The sequence below is a fragment of the Adiantum capillus-veneris genome, chromosome 10, assembly GCF_014529385.1.
Source record: "Adiantum capillus-veneris isolate H3 chromosome 10, ASM1452938v2, whole genome shotgun sequence".
Classification (NCBI taxonomy): Eukaryota; Viridiplantae; Streptophyta; class Polypodiopsida; order Polypodiales; family Pteridaceae; genus Adiantum; species Adiantum capillus-veneris.
In genome coordinates, this window is record NC_140940.1 from 26,255,278 (window position 1) to 26,273,923 (window position 18,646).

At 40.9% G+C, this 18,646-nt stretch overlaps 1 protein-coding gene across 1 annotated transcript; it reads right to left on the bottom strand.

Annotated features, from left to right (window-relative positions):
* Positions 1–6,017: 6,017 nt before the first annotated feature.
* On the bottom strand, positions 6,018–16,250 carry LOC147448578 (uncharacterized). The gene is made up of 4 exons (XM_086522415.1): positions 15,132–16,250; positions 8,195–8,590; positions 7,774–7,921; positions 6,018–7,100 (listed from the first exon to the last, which is right to left on the bottom strand). The coding sequence occupies exons 1-4, from the start codon at positions 15,907–15,909 to the stop codon at positions 7,088–7,090; spliced, it is 1,335 nt and encodes a 444-aa protein (XP_086378541.1). The 5' UTR covers positions 15,910–16,250; the 3' UTR covers positions 6,018–7,087.
* Positions 16,251–18,646: the final 2,396 nt, after the last annotated feature.

The window sequence follows — 18,646 nt, forward strand, 5'->3', positions numbered from 1 at the left end:
CAATTTTTGCAGGTGCCAGATAAAGAGAGAAAGATCAGATACAAAAAGGCTCTACATGCACTTAAAGGCCCGCCTCACCAACCGTCAATCTGAAGACTATTTCAACCCATAAAGCTGTGTCAAGGGACGACACAGGCGAGGGGGTGGGGAATGCTAGCAACAAGCTAACTCGGATACCATTTTTTGGAGCTCTCATTGTAAAAACACTTATTATTTGATATATTGAAAATATTGTAACTCCTATTTTTTGGATAAACTTTGTAATTGATGAGCCGGGGCTACAAGCTTCTAGATTGTATCAACCTGTTTTTACCCATCTTTAGTTAGAGCTCCCAGATTATTAGTTTTGACCTCCAAAAACCTTGGCTAGGGTATAAAAGCCAATTTTTGTAAGTTAATTTCAAGTTTTGGATAATGAAATACACGGCGTGAGCTAACGGCGCTCACTTCTCTCCTTCTCGCGCTTCCTATTCCCTCCCCGGTTGTCACATTGCAGTCGTGTTTGTTGCATTGCACTCGCAGGTAAGAGCTCTACGCATTGACGTAAGCATTTCACAGTATTTCGTAGCTTTTGGCATCATCGACCCGCGGCCTAATTTCATCATAAGTAAGAATTTACACTTCAAAATCAAAAACTAAGCATAGGTGGGGTATTGGGGCATCATTGCTAAGCATTTAGGTGCATTTTGGGTCGACAACAACTAGGTCAAAAATCCATTGTTGTTAATAATCGTGATTTTTGCACTTGACTTAAAGTGGGATTTGAGACCATAAGAATGTGTGCTTAGGTCTTATAAACTTGTCCTAGAAGTTTCGTTACGTTTGGATGTCATTTGATGCTCTAACGGATGTGATTTGTTTGCCGATTGAGCAATTAGATTATGGTGATTTCAGTCACTTGAGTGTAGCTTGAGTTAGATGCGAGTTGTTTGTTGTTTTTTGAGAGATTGACAACCTCTTGTAGCCTCTATGCACTAGTCGAGTCAGCTTCGTCCCATGGATTGACAATTTAATCATGGTTCTCGCTAAATCTGCAATAAGATAGGAGTGAGGTTAGACAACCCTTCCCACAAGGCTTGGCACCTACCTAGTCTGTCCTAGAAAGTAGTACACTGACAAATTTGGTGAGCCTAATGAGAATGAGACCAAGGTGAGAGAGTGCAAAGGGAGCCACAGACAAGGATGCAGTAGATCTTACAAAAAACGAAAAAAAAGTTAGCACGACGTACTTCTCCAAAGAGGTACAACATACACCAAATTTTGTGAAGTTGATGTGAATATTTAATGCTCTATCAATTAGTGTAGAGGTACAAGAATCATATAAAAAAGAAATGGATGAAGCAATGGGAGCAACACTTATCCAGGTATATTCTGTAAAGGATGTTTTTTATGGGAATGATATAGAAGATTATCTTGCACGTTACAGATTTGAAATGAAACTCAAAAGTGTACAATGGGATTTGAGCACATGGATTAGCTTTTTGATGCACATGGGGACTGTTGGCAGGTTTTTGAAGAGGCTGTCTTACAAGTAAGTGCATGGTATTTGGATTTGCGGATAGAGCATTTTCTTTTTCATAAGGTGGAGGCTCAAGAAGAACCAGGTTATCAATTTCTTGAGAAGATACCAAGTTATGTGAGTGCTTGGGAATCTTTTAATGCCAAGTTAGAAGCTATAATTGATGCATGCCTACTACAAGATGAATTGCTAATTCATGCTAAAGATGAAGACATAATGGAAGTGGATTATACAAATTGGGTCTCTCCAAAAAAATTCAAAGAGTAATGGACTTGGGGATGCTATACATCCTAAAGGCTTATTTGAGGCTAACTTCACGACGCAAATAAAAAATTTTAGAGTCATTTTGTGCTATTCATGTTATTTCTAGTATGTACAATAATGCAGATACATATATTCTAAATTAATCTATAGTGAGTGATGTATAGGACAACATGTTTATGGATTTTTTGCAATGATGTGATTTGTATTTGAACCAAACAATGGATTCTCACATCATGTTGCAGGAGGATATGGATAAGAAGATGCATGAGGACTTAGAGCATAATATGGATATTGTTACAATGGAAACTTTAGGTTCATGTGATGGAGAGGATGTTTCTATTTGTGGTGAATTTTCATGTGATTTGGTATCTTATGAAGATTCCAATGAAGGAAGCTCCTATTCAAAGGGGTTGACGAATGATATGCAAGCACATGTCGCTACTTCCTTGTGCATGGTATGTTGATGACATTAAAGGGGAAATTGAAGGGGAAATGGATGTTATCTTTGTGATGTCTGCATATTTCTATGCAAACTACTAGGTACAAACATGCTTATTAATAATCGAGCAAGATGCAAGTGAGAAGGATAAGGCACAATTCTAGCGATATATAGACCTTATAAATGCTATGAGTGCAAATCTTTCTTTACAATAGACTACAGGGAAACCGGAGGGTGTTTCAATGGTGGATGAAGATGATGATGATGATACATTATTGGATATTTGCATTCTTTGCAATGGTTTTGGGTCCCATATGTTGAGTAACCATAGAATGATGAGAGATGTGGCATTGAGAAACAAGGTGATGATAATGATGTAGAGTTTTGCAGATGTTGTGGATGAGGCTTTAGATGATTTTATGCCTCCTAGGGATGATATACATGCAGTGTTCCACGAAGCAATAAATGATGTGGAAGTTTTTGAACCAATGATACATACTAAGGGTGTTGATGCTAGCAAGGATGATATCCATTTTTGAGTGTTTTTAGGTTCAATGGGGGACTTATCGTTGCTACCCTATGATCAAGGAGGATATAATTAGGTGCACAATTTTGGGCAATTGATCTATATACCATTTGGTCTTGACGGTTCTAGAGGTTTCATCAATTAGGGAGGAATTAGGTTGACAATACGATATGTGGGTTTTATCTTATGCCATATGACCCAAGGGGCTATTACAATGCTAATGATGTATGGCAGTTGGAGACAATGCAATTTAATCCAGGAAGACGTTATAAAGTGTGGGTTTGGGATAGGCTACCATCATGTCTATTGAATCATTGGTTATTGGATACTTTTTCTAGCTTGATGAGAAGTTTTGTATTTTTTTATATGATCTTGGAGGGGTTTATTCTTACATGAAGCCAAAAATTGGGTGCTTGTTATACTGATAGCATGTTTACAATGGGATAGCGATTAGGTGATAACATGTTTACATTGGATCAATGATTGTATGATTACAAATGGGTTGCATATAGGTTTCGATACAATTGGAACATGCAAGAGGAGGTACATCTTCAAAGGGGTTGAATGTCATGGATTTTTGCAAGCATGGCGAGAAAAACAAAAATCAAAAGTCGATTATGCAGTTTTGCCAATTTGTTGCAGATCAATGATTGGTGTGTTTTCCAAATGCACTTGCAAGATGTATGTTGGTATGTATTTATGTAGAAACTAGGGTTGGATACATGGGAATCAATCATGCCATATTTTTCCAGGCTTTCATCGAGTCCAAAATGGGCTCGATACGGTCAAAAACGCTCTAGATAAGAGAACTTTTATGGGCTCTTGAAAACTTGATTGCAGGACATTACAGTGCAAAGGTTCAAAATTTTGCAATCCAAAACAAGTATTTGGGTTGTAAGCAACGAGGTCAAGGCTTAGTAAAATATTTGTGTGTGGATGCTCAAAGATGTAAAACCTAGCCGATGAAAACATAACCTAGATGGTGGGTTGTGCCACAAATATTTTCTAGAGAACTTGATGGCATGCAACATAGTCATCTTTTCAACTGATACATCCCTAGATTTGAAAATTTGATTTCAATTGGGCATACATAGAAATATCCTATTATGGGAGAAAATAGATATATAGTAGTATCCATCAACTCAATAGTCCTACTTCCTTTGAGAATTGAAGGCCATGTGTGTATCCTAATATGGGAGAAAACAGATATATAGTAGTATCCATCAACTCAATAATGCTACTTCCTTTGAGAATTGAAGACTATGTGTGTAGACATATTAATTTTAGGGTTTGGCTATGCATTCTCGATCACGAATTGATTCTCCTTTTGTGATATGGCCATGTTTCCATGAATTGATTCTCCTGCATATTTGTGCACTTCTTATATAGTGAATAAGGTTGGAAGCATGGAAATTGTGGAAGCGGATGTAGTACAGTGGATCATGGAGTGAAAAAAGACCCTTACATTGAGAATTAACTATGCTTTGCGCTTTATGTACATTCTCTTCTGAGTTAATACAACACTTCCACTCACAATTATGAGTATGGCCGCAAAAAAAAAAAAAAACAAGACCCTTTCAATGGTGTGATTTTTATAAAGCTCTCATGAAATCTCAATGGCTAGCAAACATGTTAGATTTATTTTATAATTTCAGGTATAGGGCACCTTATAAGGCTCTCATGAAAGCTCAATGGCTACCAAAATGTCACCTTACTTGTCATTTTGCTTTGTCCAGAAAGAGTTGGTTACCATACACAATCTAGAAACGTAGCATTGAGTAATGAGGGGGGCATCAGCACATGTAGAAGGGGTATATCACTCCAAACACGCCTATATCTTTTATGCAATCATTACCATACACAATCTAGAAACGTAGCATTGAGTAATGAGGGGGGCATCAGCACATGTAGAAGGGGTATATCACTCCAAACACGCCTATATCTTTTATGCAATCAAGCATAGCTTTTCTTGATAAAACTAAATGCTAGTTTTTGGGATTTCCTACAAGCAAGGAACTAGGTGAGCTCGAGATGACCCATGGAATGCTTCACCCCAAGATAATGAAACCATTTTGGACGTGATAAATCCAATATGATAAAGTCGCATTTTTTTGCCAAATTTCCATAAATAAACACCATGTATCTTATGAAATTAAGGTCCACAAGCGCCGGTTGGTTGTTGGGTCCACATTTTTCGCATAATGTCGAGTTAACCAAGAGTAGCACTAGTTTCTACATTTTAGCTTGTCTTGACAAGTAGCTAAGTAAGTATGCTAAGAAAATAAGTAGCAAGGTGTGGGATGTTAAGTTTTGACTATGGATCTATGCAAAAAGAATGTGATCTTAAACAAAGACATTTTTGCAAGTATTTATGAATATGAATGTTCCTCAAAATCAAGGGATAGCTTTGGCTCGAGGGCAATAAAAAATTTAGTTAGATATTTTTTAACGATTTGCTTAACCAATATTGATTTTCACCTAGGGAGTCTAAGCTGTAATGTGACAATGATAGGAGGAGTGCTCACAAGGAATTGAGCCACACAATACAAAAAATGCAACCATTACAAAATGGAAAAATCATTCCCTGTTTTTAAATTGAAAAAGCACTGATATGGACATGGAAAAGAGGTCTCTTTAAATTTACAAGAAGTTTTGAACAAATTCTCATAATAATCCCACATGTGACTTACCTCAACATCATGAGCTCCTGTGAGGGAGGCACTGCATACCTAGCTAGGTACGATTGGGGGCAGGGGACCACCGGCCCGGTAGGGGGGCCGGTGGTCCCCTGCCCCCAATCGTACCTAGCTAGGTATGCGGTGCCTCTCGAACAGAAGCTCATGATGTTATGCACTTGTATGAAAAACACTGAAAAAGACTCCCTTTTCCTAAATGAGAAAAGTTCTAAATATTCTTGTGAAATTGCAAAAGCCATGTGACCCAATTGGAATCCCCCCTCGATAATGGAAAGGAAGATGCATCTTTTGGTGATTATTTTTATAGGGGAGAATAACGCCACCTCCTCCTGCTCACTCTACAAGATTATGTACTATCAAGGTAAGAACCTCTATCTCTCTCTCTCTCTTTCTCTCTTTCTTTCACATGTTTCAAGGAGCTTTTACTTATCTAGAATGGGTCTTATAAAGATTAAAAACTCTTAGCAATCTACACAAAAACGTTTCTTAATTAAACGTTTGAGAAGTATTAAGGATTAATATGTAATCAAAGATTTGAATGTAGATTGAAAGAAGTAGTGATTACATGTTTTCTTATCTTCGGGTTGCACGTTTTTCTTCTTCAAGAATTTACATAACAAGATTCTCTAAAGGTTTATTCTTCTCTGTGTGCGCGTGCGTGCATGCGTGCAATGGATAAGGCTAGAAGCCAAAATGGGTTCCATTGATATGTTGATATATGTATTATTGGATAAAGTTCTCGTCAGTTTGACATGAAATTGCGTAACAACTAAGTATAAAACCTTGCTTCACAAAGCACTACCAAAATTGTACTAGGGCTTCTACACACAAGGAGAAGTTTTAAGATTTCCCCCAATCCTCACATCAAGCCCGCAAGCCAGACGGCCCAAAAGAAAATATTCCCCCACTCCTCCACTACTCCTAAGTGCAACTCAACCCCTACGATATTTGTAAGGATAGATTTATGGGGAATTCCTCATCCTTCCTCAGCTAAGAATGGCTTGGTTAAGTAGAATAGTTTTGCTCACCAGGTACTTTTAGTCCTCATGTTCCCATGGCATGTCATCTCTGCATGGGTTAGCCTTGTATCTTTCTTGTTTCTGCTAATTCAAAAATCCCACATAACGTGGGAATTGCCCAAAAAAAAAGAGTAGAATATATTTTTCCATACTAAAAAAAAAAGGAGCATCAAAGTTTGTTACTTTCCATTCCCTTTAAGAACTCAACCAAAGAGCTCACATGTAAAGTGAGAAATGTGATAATACTTTGAAGCGCATTTGCTTTACCTTCCTCTTTTACGTAATTCTTGAATTTTTGGAAATCCTCGCAATTTTTCTTTAATTACATGAGGGCTTGTCCATTGGCATCAAAGCATTTCCATGTGAATACTTCATGACCTTTTCTTTTCTCGTAACATGTTAAATGCCATTAAAACCTTCCCAAGTGTAAAGGTCATGACTCTTCAAACATCACTATAGTATTATTGTGCACATGAGCTGGGATTCAAAGTTCAAGCACATACCCAATGACAAGTGTGAAAGGTAGAGACCACTTACCTCATATGCATGTAAGATTTGAGTACATTTTGGGCATTAACTTCATTTGCAATGATGCTGGTTTCCCTTCTTGAATCTCTAATTTTGCTAGCACATCTCTCTAAAAATCACATGATAGTATTTTATTGTCACATTCTCTCTCTCTCTCTCTCTCTCTCTCTCTCTCTCTCTCTCTCTCTCTCTCAATTCAAGAGTCTGAGTACCACACACTGCTAGAGTGCTCAACTTTTGCTCACATCTAGACTTGCTTCCCTCACATTTTAACCCTGACTTTCACCTATACACTTTTCTCTCTCAGCCACAATGGGCTCTCCATTGCAATTCTCGTCATCACAATCTTGGAGGATTGAGAATTGCTTATCAGCCCACCAGATAGTACATCACATGTATCTTTGGTCCCGTAGGTCATCTTTGACCTCTGAGGACAATAATAAGATCTAACTATCTATCTCTACACACATTCCTCTGCCATCCACAATGTGGACTCTCTATTGCGACACTCGTTTCCACACATCTTGAGCATCGAGGGTCAATCATCATCAACTCCACACACCCACATGATATGTCTCTTTAATCCCATAGGTCATATTTGACCTTCAAGGGCGATTATGAAATCTCTCTCTCTCTCTCTCTCTCTCTCTCTCTCTCTCTCTCTCTCTCTCTCTACATGTTATAACAAGTGTGCATTAAACAACTACTATTTTTATTAAAATATATTGAAGAATCAAGGTATTAAAGCTTTTTTCTATCCAAATTGTAAAAAGAGTTCTTACCGCAAACCCAGGTTGTATATATTCTCAAGAAGTGCACAAGGAAGTGAACAAAACTTTTTGACAGCTGGGGTGAGAAGTCGAGAGTCTACACAATTTTGATAGCATGACGCTATTGTATCTAATCTCCTCCAATCTTTCTCAAGTTTAGCTGCTTATCGTTGATTAGAAAAGGCTATAAGAATTGATATTTTATACATGTCATTAAGAATTTGTAATGGAAAGCTCAATTGTGGGTCAAGGAAAGCTTTAATCAAGTAAATTTACCCTATAAAATAAATCAAAACCTATGTACAGTTCATCTTTACAAGATTTTCTGTCTAATCTTATTACATTTTCAAGCATGAAAAGTTGGTAACAAGTAATGCAATGAGGACACATGAATTCATATACCAAAAATTAGATTGGATTATCGATGACTTACGTCCAAAACTTGTATCGGTGAGCTCCATTTGATCCAATGCTTCGGCCAAATCTTGAATTGTGGTTGGCCATTCATGCTTGTACCATTCCTTATTGTTACAGTGGTCTATAACTGAAAGAACTCCGGTTAGAAAATCAGCAACTTGTTTCGTCCCAAGTGCGTCTTTCCAACCAGTGTTGTAATGAACTGCAAGGTTTCCTCTCATATTGTAGAGCAATTGTCCCATCAATCTATAAATGCGTGGGGTGCCGATGAACCAATCTGCTAAAAGTTTCTCACAACTGAGGAAGTCATATAGATCTCTATCATTTGCAATTAGATGTCTCATCAACTTATCCTTTTTAAACTTCCTGATACGCAAGTAAAGGTCTTCTGGAAATGGCACATGTTGTAGTTCTTCAAGAGTGCATCATCAAACAACAAATTAAGCAAGTTAGCGTGCCATAAATAAAGAATCAGCTTAATCTCATGGATTAGCATAGCTATTTTTTTAGCATTTAGATTGTTGGCTACATCGTGATTTGATTTCCAAAATACTATAACTACTAAACTTTACAAATCATAAACTCGTGTAAGTAGACACAAATGGGCTAGCATCAACAAATAAATGATGCAAAATGGAACTACCACAAAAATTACATTCTGTTGATTAAGTATCTTCATAGCCTTAAGGCTCTTACATTGCTTAGCAGCAAGTATTTTGCCATTTGCATAGCACTATTCTACTTTTTGCACCAAGCAGAAGCTCATGGTCACCGAAAATACGAAGTTGTATCGCTTACCATGTAAGTAGAAAAAAAAAAGAGAAGCCGTAGGGCTAATAAAAATAAGAGAAGCCGTATGGCATTAGCCATATATACAAGTGGGGGAGAAAAAGCTCCTAGTGAGAGACAAACATGCCCTGACCTAAGTGTACGTGTTCACAGGGTTTGTCACAAAGTGATGACGTGGCATGGCTTAAAGGACAGAAACCGACCGAGGGGCCTAAACCCCAGTAAAAAGAAGCAAAAGAAGTTATGCCAAACTTACAGAAAAATGCTCCCAGCATGCAGGAGCCTAATGGCCATGGAAACAAGCCAGAACCCTGAGCTAAACATGACTATACACATCCCAACATGAGAAAACAACCTAAATCTGGCCAAGCACAGCCACAAACTAGCCCTCACTCCCTAACACCTGTCCCTAGGAGAAATGGGGACCGACTAGACAACAGTCTCCTCAACTCACCCGACTCACAAGTCACACAACTAGCATCTGTAGAAGATACTATTGTTGACCACTCCAAGAAAATGCATCAAAACTGAAGGTAAAGGCATAAACTTCTGGTATCCGGATCATTCCCAACTCTCAAGAGCTCACCCTGGAAGAAAGAGACGAAAACATGCACCTCCGATCACATACCATATGCCAAAATCTCCGAGCTGCTAGAGAAGTCCAAAGAATGCAGACAATCAAGGCTACCGAGGAATCAACTATTCGATGACTAAGAACCAAAGAACTATATTAACCACCATATATATCATGATGAATTGAAAACTGTATCTCAAGGAGCTTCATGAGAACTGAGAGTGAAACTGCAACTGATCTTTATCTGTCTGAAACACATTTGGAGAGAATATCACCCCACTCTCAGAGCACTCTCAGAGCACTCTCAGAGTGAATCAGGAACATAACTCCAATAGAAAGGAACACACAACAACACTAAGACTGAAGCTAATACGGCAAGATCTAGAGACCCTGCACCCAAGCTCTACAAGAGAAGAACAAGGTGCTATAACCAAATGGACTGTCAATCGTGTCTGCTGCTCATAGAGCTCTCATAGAGCTACCAAAACTGAAGGAAGTATGCCTAGACATTGACTCCTAAGCTGGTCCCACATCCCCCTCTGAAGAAAGACCATGGATAACTACCATAACTCTCCAACAGTCTCTACCTATGTAATCGAATCACACAAGGTAGGTGAATCCGAAATAAAATATACAAGTGGAACCCGGAACCAAACCTAGGAGACTCGAGAAGTACATCTCCCCACTTTGAAGAATGCCATGGCAAACTGTAACTAGTTCCTAGTCCGAGAAGGAGCACTATCCACCTGTACAAAAAAACATGCGAGTCTAAGGATAAGAGGAGTAGGTCTTTCGTGAATGATAGTCTCTAGGGATCAATTAGAAGACAAGGCATAGGAACTACTGCTCGGATGTACTAGGAAGAGCAACCATCACATTACAAAGCCGAAAGGCGAAGCAACCACCGAAGTGGCTAAACTTAAGAACATCCGCCAAGATACTTACTGCACTGTGGGCTAACGCACACCATCCAAAGCCACAAGAAATGGACAAGGAAACCAAGGACTAGAAGACACCGTGCATGGTACTCTATTGAATGGAGCATCGGAAGTCGACTAAAGATAAAAACCTAGAAGCTCGCTATGAAGGAGAAGTATCCTCAAAAATACTCTCCGAGGTAACAAATGACTCAAGCCCACATCGGAACACAGCAAACATTGTCATTGAAAGCTCAAGAGCCAAGCCGAGAGCTCCCCTTAGGATAGGTAGCCCCCTTCCCGCTCAATCCTAGGAAAAGAGAATAAGTACCACCAAAAAGAAATCTAAGACAACCTAGAGCAAAATTGCTTCCTTTGTAACTGAATAGCAAAACTTGAATCTCAAAGAAGTCAAGACTAAAAGGAAATCACACCATCGGCAAACTCGAACTGCTAAGAACACAAACAATATGCCAAACTCCATACAAACTCGGAAGAGCACATATACTCCTACTGTTGTAACTTGCTTCCTTAAAATCTTCATCAAAATTGTCCTTTCCACTTGCGCTCAAGGGAATATACCCACCAATCAATTGTGCAATCAATATCCAATATACAGCATGACTCCAATACTCAAGGGAAGAGTAAAGAAACCGCCTGGGACAACTGCATGCCCACAAAGATCAGAATGGGATGCCCCAAGGTTGGAGCTCTCCAAAGAGAAACACGGAAGAAGCATCCAAATCTTGTTGATTGCGGGAGTAGGAACAAGATGTCCCCACCAACTGCTGACACTACATGCAAACTTGTCATCCATCTGGACAGATCTATTGTCAATCATCAAGAATAGCATCCATAAAAGATCACAAACCTGTCCCACAAATGGTACTCACAAGCTCGTAAAAGAGCAAAAGAGTGACCAAATCTGTAGGGCCACACTACCATTGGTGAAGAGAGAAAATGCAGATAGGAGTAGTCCACACTCCAACAAAACCTCCTCGAACTGTTTTCATTGTTGGCTAAGCATATGGCACCACATGCTCCACCTCTAAACCTCATCCACTGTAATCAGATGATTATATAAAAGTGGTTTTGGAGATAGAAGAATCCCCCTCTGCCTATCAAAGCCAACTCCAACACATCCACTAGAACATGCACCTAAATTTCTGCATACCGGATGAGCAAGAGTCAAATGAAGCGGGAACTAGAACTTCCATCCTTAGATGGACAAGAAAAACTAAAGAACATCCTTTGCTTCTTGGAGGAATGAGATCCCCCTCTGCCATCCATACTCCACAATCTCGTATAAAAGTGCAACTGAATCATCAACCTGCTACCCACTGGATAGGAAGCTCAATCGATAATTCCAAGAAAGAAGTGCATTTGCGAAAGGCACAGCAAAACTACCAATCCATCTCCTCAAAGAAAACACAGCCATAGAAACCTACAATGTTAAAGAAGATCCTATTGCTGTCTAGACACTCTCTATGAAGAAGAAGGCTGGAAATGAAGTGGTTCCCCTTCAAGATCCAAGCCGCATGCATGCTCCCCTTGCGGGAAGGCACAGTAACAAAACTCCATCTCGGAAGAAACCGGAACAATCCAACAATGCTACACATCCTATAACCTCCATCGGTTCCCCTTAGTAAAGAGAGATCAGGGTAATCAAGGGTAAAGGACGGGGAAGTCGTAGACGAGGGTCCATTAGCCTCCACATACACAAATCTGCCCCAAATTGGAGAAAAACCAGGAAAAAACAGCAAGCCTCTTCTCTCTCAATCACGTCCAACACGGCACCGAATCAGCCAAATCTGAGCATCCAAGGTGGTCGTGCCACCTAGGGCTCTGATACCATGTCAAAGGTGGCAGCGGAAGATGCAATGAAGACGAGAATTGGCTTGCAATCCGGTGAACACCTCGACTCCCATCTAGAACACCTACAATGCCACATACATGAACAAGCTGTGGAGAAGAGTGATCACTGAGGTAGAAAGAGACAAGACATCTGAGAGAGAGAGAGAGAGAGAGAGAGAGAGAGAAGAAGAGAATGAACGTCGTACGAAACTATCTCAAGAGACCTCATAGATCTATCCAACTCAAGATCTCTTATTCAAGACATAACCAATCTACCACACTTGGGTGATAGAGAGGACTAGGAAAGGCTCTCCATACTGATAACAAGTTTCTCATACAAGTGACGAAGGGTGGTCACTGACATGCCCCGATAGATAGACTCGAGTTACACACAACTGCAACTGCTACTAACACTACCAACTGCTCCTGCACATGAGACCATTGGCACGGCCTCACGATGGGCAATACTGAATTGCATCTCTTCCCGGTAACAAGATCGATCTGGAGAGAGAGGAAGCAAGACCCAAGGCTGGGGTCGTATGGCTGCCCTCTAGAGAAGAGGGAATCCTCTGCTCTCCTAGGCCTCCATCAGGGATGCTTTGCCTCTGCATGTTGATCGCTCATATGTAGGCTTCCATAAGGAGACAAATGCAAGGAAGGTGTCCCTGCTGCTCATTGACTGCCTCATTGCTGCCCTACTACTGGGGATGAAAAATGCTAGGGCTGAATGTGGAAAACGATGGGGCTGATTTGTAAAAAAATTGCTAGGTTGATTTGCTCCCTGTCCACCACCCATCCAAGGGCTGGCCCCTAGGGGCGCCCTGCACTCCAAGCGCCTATGCACACACTGTCCTCCCCAAGTTACCCTGCCCTCTCCTATATACCCACAAGAGTCTAGGTTGGGCAGCTGTCCACCAATTTAACGACCTCATAAATGGGGAAAATAGGGATAGAGGTACCTGAAGCCCTCTAGGGCTATGGGAAAAATACTCCCAGCCTGCAGGAGCCTAATGGCCATGGAATCAAGCCAAAACCCTGAGCTAAACATGACTATACACATCCCGACACGAGAAAACAACCTCTCTCTGGCCGAGCACAGCCACAAACCAACCCTCACTCCCTAACACGTGTCCTTGGGAGAAACTGGGACCAACTGGATGAATCTAGAGAGATGCCATAACTCTTAACACCTTTATGGTTGAGTTGTGGCAACGAGTGCAGTTTCATGTTCGCCACCAACAACTTTGTGTGGGTTTGAAGGCTTTAAGGTGCTTCCCAAGAACTATTTGAAGCTAGCAGAGCATGCTCTCTTTGAGAATGTCATGCGCTGAGATGCAAGAGGGAGGGTATTTGGATGATGCCTACTTATGTGAGTAACGTGAAGGAGTTGAAATGCAAGAAGCAGAGGTAGGGGAAAAGGAAGAGAAATAAAGTGAAGGAGAAGAGGAGCAGGAGAAGAAAGTTAGCTTACAGGAAGGTGACATGGAGTCCTCTTCATAATGATGATGTTGAGGCAATGAAAGACAAAAAGGACTGAAATGAATACAAGAGAAAAACTAGCAGAAACAGTCCTGCAAGTAAGACACATCAGCAAGCAAGGCCACTCAGCCACTTGCATACAAGCCCACGACAATAAACTGTGAATGTAGTCAATCGCGTCCGTTATGACACTCATTCTATGTGTAGTTGCAAATGTTTGCTGAGATCCAAATGAAAGAGGACATAATCCTCTCTAATACATTTCTAGCAATCATGGGCACATTCCCAAAACTAAGAGCAGTCCACCAACAAATCTTTTGCTACGCCTACAATTTTTGCCAAACAATGTACTAGAAGCTTTACAAGGGACTGTTCCTTGCATGTCGCAAAAGGCATAGAAGACTATATCTGGCATAGATTGCCAAACAATGTGGATGGTTCGGTTGAGCCTTCCCTTGAACCCAATGCATGCTTTCCTCTTATTGCAGCAACAAATCTACAATAACACAAGATTATCTACACCCTTCTCCAAAATTCAAACCTTGCAAACATAAAGAACAATTTCTTCTATCTTCTACTACTGGCTCCTACTGGCTCGCTTTTATTTATATTCGATTAATCTCTGAGATACCTCCCTCTCAAGGAATTGCAGGAATTTCTACCTTTGCTCCCCTTACCTCATAAAATAAGGTGAAGAGTTGTGAATCGAACTCAGACCAGCGGTCAAGCATCAATTTCGTGTGGCAGCACGTAGCCACACCAGCAAACTGAGATGCGCTCCTCTACAAGTCATTCAATTAAAAAAAAAAGCATGCGCTTGCTCCTCCTCTGCGTGCTTCGACCTGTCTCCCCTCCCCCCTTCTCGTCACCCTCAGCCTCTGCGCCCCCAGACGTCTCTTCTACATGTTGTAGGCTTGTAGCCTTTCTTCACCCGCTCTCCGTCCGTCTGACTTGCCAGAAACCGCCTTCGTTTTTTTTCCAGCAAAGTACGGCATCGATTTAAGATTCGGCTGCAATTTCTTTTTCTGCAATTGGGTACCCCCTACTACTACTACTACCAAAATAGAACATTGGTCATTGCCATTAACCCAGCCCCTGTGGCTACCACAATCCTTACAAAGGGTCAACAGGGTCACTACTAACTTAGCACCCTCCATAGCATAAAATAAACCTCTTATATATATCTTTTTCAACTAAGCCATATATCTAAATACTTTTTTTTTTGTATACGTTGGGGGAAAAGCCCAAATGTAAGTTGAATGCCTCTCTCTAGAAATGTAAGTTGGATGAAGGTTGGAAAATGTCTCTCTCTCTCTCTCTCTCTCACATATGGTACTAACCATTCCGTTTGGTGACAATCTTGGAGACGACCCGAACCGCACTATGGATGTCCTGCATGCCAAGGGGCATGCTCTTCACAACCTCCGGGCACACAAAGGGTGGCACAAAAAACTTGTGTTGTGTGAGATATGCCCATGGATTGGCCCCAAACACACGTGTCGCCGTCTCGGAGTTCCACCTCTTGTTGTAGCTGGGACTACGCGGATCTGCAAACACGCCCACCACGTGGTGGGCAAGCTCTGCTCCAAGTGTGTACGCCCACTGCCGCGCCAGCTCTGCCTCGATCCTCTCACGCACCGCTGGTTCATTTCCACCTCGGCCAACTTCGTCCACGATCGAGTTCCTCCGGCTTAAACCCTGCTGTGTAGCAAGAGAAGCTGACATGCGCTTCTCATAATTTGTGGCAGAGAGGCGGGGCGGGCGAGAGAGGCTCAAATGAGAGGGGGATGCTGATTTAGAGCCCATGTTGCTGCCACCACGCCAGTTGGTGGAGAAATCGGCGGGAGAGGAGTTTCGCTGGGGCGGCGACCACCGACGGGATTTGCTGGTGCGAGGGCCCACTGCGACAGGTTCCCAATCCATGGGAAAGTTGCGTCCACTGTCATCCTGGGTGCGGCTGAAGCGGGTGCCGCGAAAAAAGGGGCTGGAGGTGCGAGACAAACTAGGGCTAGCAGGCCGCGACCAGCTTGCTTCATCGCACACGGCCATGCGGCTGAATGCCGAGTTTGGGCTGTTGCGTGCATAGTTGTAGTCTACCGCCGGCGCTGTTGCTTGCATCTTTCTTGCCCTGCCTCTTCTTTCTGCCCATACGCCTCTTCATAACGAATACTCGCATTTCATTTCGAAAGTTGATTTCACACGGCATTTCACAACGACGAGGGCCAAGAAAAAGAGGAAAACTTCACTCTCGAAATGTTGTGAATTCAAAAGGCGAGTAATGTTCTACTTTCACCTCATATCTTCACTTGTTCTCGAGGTTGCGTAGCATCTCCCCTTGAAGCTTTTCGCAAACGCGCTATTGACCTCGCCACACAATTAGAATTTAGAGTTAAACGATGTGTGAAGGAGAAGAATCTACAAATAAAAAGATAGAAAGGTGCATTTCGTGCACAAGGATGCTTGTGTCTATCAAAAAAAAAAAAACCATACATCGTTTGGTGTGGATTCGACACTATCCTCCACATTGTTAATAATACCATAGGGCCGCCACTTTTATCCCCTTTAATGTTAGAGGGACAAGGCTTATGCAATGTGAAAGGAACTTTTTTCTTTTTAAACATTACAATTACATGTAGAGTAAGTTATTCCATTTGAGCATATACCATTCGATAACCTGCTTGTTGTTATGGATGCCATGTCAGAACTGCTTACTTTTCCTTCATCATACGCCCCACTTCACATTTTGGACAACAACCCGCTCATCTTACATCTAATTGTAAGGCTATGGCGGATATACAAGTGACGCATTCATAATGAAAAACGATGCTTAATATTATGAGATGGAAATTCATGTACAATGAGCGTCTTATATAGGCATCAAGTGATAGGTAGCTTCTTGACACATAGCCCGCCACATAGGCTTGTAGGTGTCTCACATGCATGAGATGATGGTTGCTGCCTTACACATGGTTGTTGACATATAAGAGGTGTTGCACACACAAGAGAGGATACATGGATGAAGATTGGGTTTACCTAACAATAATGCCCCCATACCAAGTTTTCACAACAAAAAAAAACTCATTGCATACAAAATGCTTTCAACCCACACTGTTATCATTTTATTGTGTTCAACCCTCAACACAATTACATGTGCCAACAGCACATTCTTGCATGCTCACAACCCACACAATTGATTCCATATTTCTTGCATAAAATAGCTTCACAAGCTATCTTTGTCACGTGCTTATGTTAGTCAATGTAATTTTCTCTGGCCCAACTCTCACCTTGTAATAATTAATTTAGCATCCACTTCTCTAAAGGATTCAACATTCCTAGCCAAAATATACCACAACCCAGTTAACACCAACCAAAATTTACATGCATCCCATACAATACCGAGTGCCTCCACATGCCCTTCAAGGCCTCCATCTCTGCACCATATATAACCGCTTGTTGTGAATGGGATGCTTTCCTCTCCTCCATGTGAGTTAGTATGGCAAGACTCTTGTAGATTCCATCAATGGCTAAAGATGCCTCTATGATGTTGGCTTCAATCACCACTTCCTTCACTTTCCTTGTTCCTGGTGGTGCTAGGTCAATAGTTCTTGTATGGTGGTGTTGGGTCAAAAGTTCTTATTTTTGCATTTCACTAGGAAGGGCACTATAAACTAGGAGTATAATCAGCTTTGGAACATTGGTACCCAACCCCTTCTCTCTCATATAGGATATGTGACGATGTATGAATTTCTTCCTTTCCTCTTTAAAAGAGAAGGACATCATTTGTTGGCACAGTTAAATATATCTACAGACAGTAATAAGTGTAGCATCTAGATAGTCATATAGGATATTTGACGATGTATGAATTTCCTTTCCTATTTAAAAGCAAAGGATATCATCTGATGGCACAGTTAATTGTATCTACATATAGTAATAAGTGTAGCATATAGTAATAATTGTATCTACATATAGTAATAAGTGTAGCATCTAGATAGTCAGCCTTGGGGTCTTTGCAAATAGACTCTCGATAGGAACGTTCTTCCTAGAATAGGGAAAATGTTATGCTAAAAATGATACTCGAAAATTTTACTTGCATCTAGTGTAGCTAAGATGGTTATAAGACACAAATATTTTAGCCACCTTGCTAGGTTTTCGAGCAGCCCAAAGAGGACATCAATGTGTATTATTCTTTTATCTGCTCCATCAAGCACGAGTTGCAAATTGTATTAAGCTCTGCATGGTTTCTACTCTGTCTTCCTCAACTAGTTGCTTAATGACATGCCACAAATTGCTTTTGCATTAAATAACCCTTGGTTTTTTCTTTTCATGTGTGAAAGCCATGACCATTGAATTTGTCAGCATTTTAATCGCTCCCCATGGTGGTGCACCCCAAATGTGTTGTGGGAGGAAGATTTTACCCCAAATCTTAAGAGCAGTGTCTAATCCTCTTGTGAAAGAATAACATCAAGATCACGTGATCACCAATTGTATGATAAAGGCATACATTTCCTATTACAAGTTGTGTGATAAAGTGTCATGCATGAAATTAACACCTTTTTGTTAGAAATTTGAAGTCGAGATTCAACAAATACATGACTTGGTTGTGACCATATTTCTTTAAAAAAATAAGCTTCGTGTTATTGGTGTGGGATGATTCTTATTAAAACTTTTCAACTTGTGGGTTGAGATTTTTTTTGTGAAGCAGCGGAGTGGAAATTATGGCTTATGACCAAATGGGTCTTATGAGGAGAGCGTGAGAGCCAAGTCATTAAAGGGGGACTTGGTTGGCATTTTTTAAAAAGTGCACACTGTAGCTTACCATGTGGATGTGTCCAGCTTGTGGCAAAAGTGTAGATCC

Excerpts from the sequence above, each read along its gene's own strand:
- LOC147448578 (XM_086522415.1), bottom strand. The coding sequence starts at position 15,909 with ATGCAAGCAACAGCGCCGGCGGTAGACTACAACTATGCACGCAACAGC. Across the intron at positions 8,591-15,131 it reads GATTGTCACCAAACGGAATG|AACTACAACATGTGCCATTT; the intron begins GTTAGTACCATA and ends GCACTCTTGAAG. Across the intron at positions 7,922-8,194 it reads CACCGATACAAGTTTTGGAC|CTAAACTTGAGAAAGATTGG; the intron begins GTAAGTCATCGA and ends AACGATAAGCAG.